This window comes from Nicotiana tabacum, chromosome 22 (genome assembly GCF_000715075.1).
Source record: "Nicotiana tabacum cultivar K326 chromosome 22, ASM71507v2, whole genome shotgun sequence".
NCBI classification, from domain to species: domain Eukaryota; kingdom Viridiplantae; phylum Streptophyta; class Magnoliopsida; order Solanales; family Solanaceae; genus Nicotiana; species Nicotiana tabacum.
Window position 1 is genome coordinate 65,529,548 of NC_134101.1, and position 4,224 is coordinate 65,533,771.

The following is a 4,224-nucleotide window of genomic DNA, read 5'->3' on the forward strand; positions in this document are numbered from 1 at the left end:
ATTATATTTTACTCCGCTTTATAATGTTCAAATATTCTTTTTGTGCAATACCTTTCGTTTATGTTATTCTTTTTTCTAAATGTAAATTGTTATTTATATTCTTCCACTATTACTTTTTTCTGGTCCAATACTATCTTTTTATTTACTGGTACGATATTATAATATTCTCGTAAGGGGGGATGGAATTAATATACGAAAATTTCAGTTGTAGTTTTGCGAAATAGTAGATTATAATTTCAGTTCTTATTTTTGAAAAGATTCAACTTTAATAAGATTATTTTAAGAAAAACACATTTCCCTTAACGAAAACTAATTTATTTTTCTAAAGTTCCATTTCGAATTACATTTGTAGAATCATATTTTCAACATCTTTACTGAAAACTAAATTCGATTTTCAAAATTTTTATTATGAATTCTAAGTATATTTTAAGGATTCATCATAACTAATTTTACGCCGTCAACTTACTCTAACTCTCTTGCTTTATTGAGGCTTAGACGATATTCCAACAATTCGGTCACTTTTCGAAAATCAAATTCTCAAACTTAAAGTTTTTGCACGTGAGAAATGCTGACAGAGGAAAGGACTGCGCCAAATTATTGAAAAGATAATGTCAACAGATTCCCTAACCTTTAAAAAAAGGACGAAAAGCAAAAGAGAGCCACAAAACTCATGAGTATAAAGGCAACATGTGCTCTGCTTTGACTAGAGATTTGGTAAATGTGATTTGCAAGCGATTTTCTGTTACACTAAAACAAATTTGAGAATATGTTGGAAGCAGATGTATATTGTTGACTGGATTTCTTCATCAATCAGACTAACATTATATTCATTTATTAGGAATAGAGTAGGAATTGGAACGTGAATCGAAATTAACCTCCCCTCTGATAATAGAATCTGGAAGTTAATATGGTTTATCATTTCGTAGTAGTTAAATTCAAACTCCTTCGTTGCTGATGACAACTCTCTCATTTGCACTAGAATTGCGAGCGTCCTTAGTTCCATACTCCAATTTACCACTTTAAGATGCCGTGTTGGCATATATTCTTTAACACTAAATAATACTAACACATATTATTAATAAAATTTAACTAACTTAACTCACTAAAAAAAGATATGACGATTTAATGACATTTATAATAAATGTCATAAAAGGCATACTTTTCCTGACAGTTTTTAATATATGTCATAAAAAAAGTGACGTTTAGTAAAAAATGTCTAGAATATTGTGACTTTTAACTTTAATATCATATTATAAGTCGGTAATTAGTGCCACTTAAAAGTAAACGTGGTAATTTCTCCACTTTTATTTTCATTTGGCAAATCATATAGTATTAAATTAATAAACCTAAAAATTCCCATTAGAATTTTCCCCCATCCTTTACTTTGTCCCCTGCCGTCGCCCGTCGACCCAAGCAAAGAAGCCGGAAAACCCTACCACCATTATCAGTTGGACGGAACCCCAGTAGGACAAGTTCGTCGAATCCCTTTAACTGTGAGTCTATATTGTTAAATTCACTGCTTGATTTCCCCTTTGTTTTTTTTCTTTTCAACTAGGGTAATAACTATAAATTTTAAGATTTTTAATCGAGTTCTTCAGTGTGTTAATGTGACTTTCTCGCTGGCGATTCGTCCTCTGCTGGTGCGTTTCCACTCGTTAGCTTCTTCTCCGCCTCTAATGCCTTATGCTTACGATTTTAAGGTTCTTTTCATGCAAAATTGGTACTTTAATTTCTTGAAATCTTTTGGATACTTTTATTAAGCACTTTCATGTCTCTGCAAGATACTAGTTTGGAGTGCTCAATGGAAGTTAAAGTTTGTTTCTTAATTTATTTTTTGCTTTTAAATCCAACTTAATTTTGTTTTTGAATAAGGAATTAGGTCAATTTCCTTTCGTTTTCCATGAGTGCTGAATATTATTAAGTTTTTCCTCCCAAAGAAATTCACATGCTTGATTGCTTTGTTGTAGGTCAGTTCCAATGTAAAAGATAATCAATGTTGTCAAGTTCTTGCTAAACATGAGGTAACTCTGGTTTCAGATATGAATGCTTCTTTTCCTCTTTTTTTTAAATACATAAGCAATGTGAAAATAGTTTGTCATACTAAATTAGTAGGAGATTGAGATTCATAGTTAATTTGGTAATATATGAAGCAAGTCGTTTCAATATTTATGTTTCTGAAGCATTAGTTACCTAAGTCTCAGGTATGGTTGGAACAGTAGGGGGCTTCACGAAATTTAATTCAAATCTTAAACTTGCTCTCACACCAAAAAGTAATTACCATATATTGGTAGGTAAGATTGCATTATATTCTTATATATTAGAACAATCGTTTAGTCTGGTAGAATACCTTATTCCGATGATCATTCTCATCCGCGCAGGCCAGTCAAAAGGATCATCTTCTTTCAATTAGGATAGGTGAAATCTAGTTTGCATCACTCATTACTCAAGACAGTACTATCCTGAATGATTAACACTGAAATGCACTACTAACAATATTACCGTGCAGATGCTCAAAAAGAGTTCCCTTAGGAGCATACTCGAAGTTCTCATCAATGTCAAAGGTTTATTACCTTCACAATTCAATGAGATTAACAAAATTCTTGTGGTTCACTTGTGAAAAGTTATCAATGTATGATGCATATTAGCTGAATATCATACAAGCTCTGAAATGTATTTTTGAAAATGAAAATTCTAAAACATGCTACAAACACTCCTCTGACTTGACAGCTAAATTTCCAGTTATTCAATAACCATCATCAGTACTATAGAATTAAAAAATGTTTGGTGTACATGCAGAACTTGACAAAGAGAATTTTTCCTTGTTGTTGCATTTGTTTTTACTAAACAAATATGTGTTCAAGCATCTTTAACTTGCCATGTTCTAACTTTATGGAATAGGTACACATTTGTGGCTCGCTTATTCTGGAAAACTTGAATTTCATTCCCCCCCTTCCCCCTCCCCTCCTTTTCGATTAGTAAGTTTCTCACTCATTTTTTTCCTTTTTGCGTTTTTGATGGAAGCTCTTAAGCTACACAAATTGTAACATTGCATGTGATACCATTTGCGATATAATTTCTTTAGAGGTAGCCTGCTAACTTTTTTTTATCCTTATGTTTTTTATTTCTAATTTGCGCCTTTATCTTTAGTTTGCTGTCAGGGGTCTCTTTCTCATTTTCATCAGAAGTTGATATGCAAAAATTAGAATCAAAAAGAGAAATTTCCCGTTGTGAAAAGGGTATGGCTATAGAGATTCCAGTTTCCGCTTTGTATGAAGGCTCACCAAGTGACCAACAATGTGATCAGTGTTCTTGTAGTCTGCATTGGAGTTTTTAATAGTTAGCATTCTCAGCTTTTTCTAAAGCTGCATTAGGAGAAAATGTTGTATTGCTTGAGAAACATTATTTAATGGTGTTATGAGATTTTTAAAAATAAAGTATGTAAGTGACTCTTTTGTTTTTATACAAAATTCTTTTCTGGTGTATGACTTGTGGGATCAAAATTATATGAATGATTATGGTATAAGATTAGAATTTATTATTTTTTTTAGGATCTAAAATGAAGAAAAAAAGCTATTGATTAATTGGAGGTAATTTCCCGACGTTTTTATGTATGTGTAGCAAGGATGGGTATGATTTGCCGCCGTTTTTTTTTTGTATGTCGCAACTAGAATAAGTTAAAACTCAAAATTTGTGACATTTGTAAGAGTCGTAAATAAATGTCACTATTTATTTGCCTACATTAATGTAAATGTCGGAAAATTCCCGACTTTAAAATTTACGACATTTGATTCAAGTGTCAAATAAATGTAGGCAATTCATTTTGTGACATTTATGTGATTTAAAATGACGTTTAAAAAATGTCACCATATCGTAACTTTCTTGTAGTGAGTGTTGCAATACATTAAATAATATATCTAACAACATAGCTGCACCAATATCAGTTACATAACTCCAAAACCGATAGTACACGTCATAAGTTTTTCTAAGAATAACTAGGAATAACTAGTACATCACTGTCCCGGAATAATAGTAAACAATGAAAATAATACACAACAGAGGGTGACTTCGGGGCCTGCGAACATCGAGTAGGCATGCCTTGAAGTCTCCAGCCGCGCAAACATAAGTCTCAAAACCAACTAGATCAGAAGTACCTGGATCTGCAAAAAAATGTGCAGAAGCGTAGCATGAGTACACCACAGCGGTACCCAATAAGTATCAAGTTTA

General features: G+C 32.2%; 1 protein-coding gene across 10 annotated transcripts; it reads left to right on the top strand.

The window, feature by feature from the left end:
* The first annotated feature begins 1,217 nt into the window (after positions 1 to 1,217).
* LOC107820012 (uncharacterized) lies at positions 1,218 to 3,482 on the top strand. Of its 10 annotated transcripts, none has more exons than XM_075244954.1 (6): positions 1,244 to 1,493; positions 1,599 to 1,640; positions 1,968 to 2,021; positions 2,507 to 2,561; positions 2,899 to 2,975; positions 3,148 to 3,482. In XM_075244954.1, exons 3-6 carry the CDS (start codon positions 2,017 to 2,019, stop codon positions 3,332 to 3,334), a joined length of 324 nt encoding a protein of 107 aa, XP_075101055.1. In that variant the 5' UTR covers positions 1,244 to 1,493; positions 1,599 to 1,640; positions 1,968 to 2,016; the 3' UTR covers positions 3,335 to 3,482. The 10 variants fall into 10 exon arrangements, 7 of the variants coding, with proteins under 7 accessions (XP_075101055.1, XP_075101054.1, XP_075101057.1 ...); XM_075244953.1 differs by having other exon boundaries at positions 1,245 to 1,493; positions 1,578 to 1,640; XM_075244956.1 differs by having other exon boundaries at positions 1,245 to 1,472; positions 1,556 to 1,640.
* The last annotated feature ends 742 nt before the right edge of the window (positions 3,483 to 4,224 follow it).

Excerpts from the sequence above, each read along its gene's own strand:
- LOC107820012 (XM_075244954.1), top strand. Across the intron at positions 2,562-2,898 it reads AGTTCTCATCAATGTCAAAG|GTACACATTTGTGGCTCGCT; the intron begins GTTTATTACCTT and ends TTTATGGAATAG. Across the intron at positions 2,976-3,147 it reads CCTCCCCTCCTTTTCGATTA|TTTGCTGTCAGGGGTCTCTT; the intron begins GTAAGTTTCTCA and ends CTTTATCTTTAG.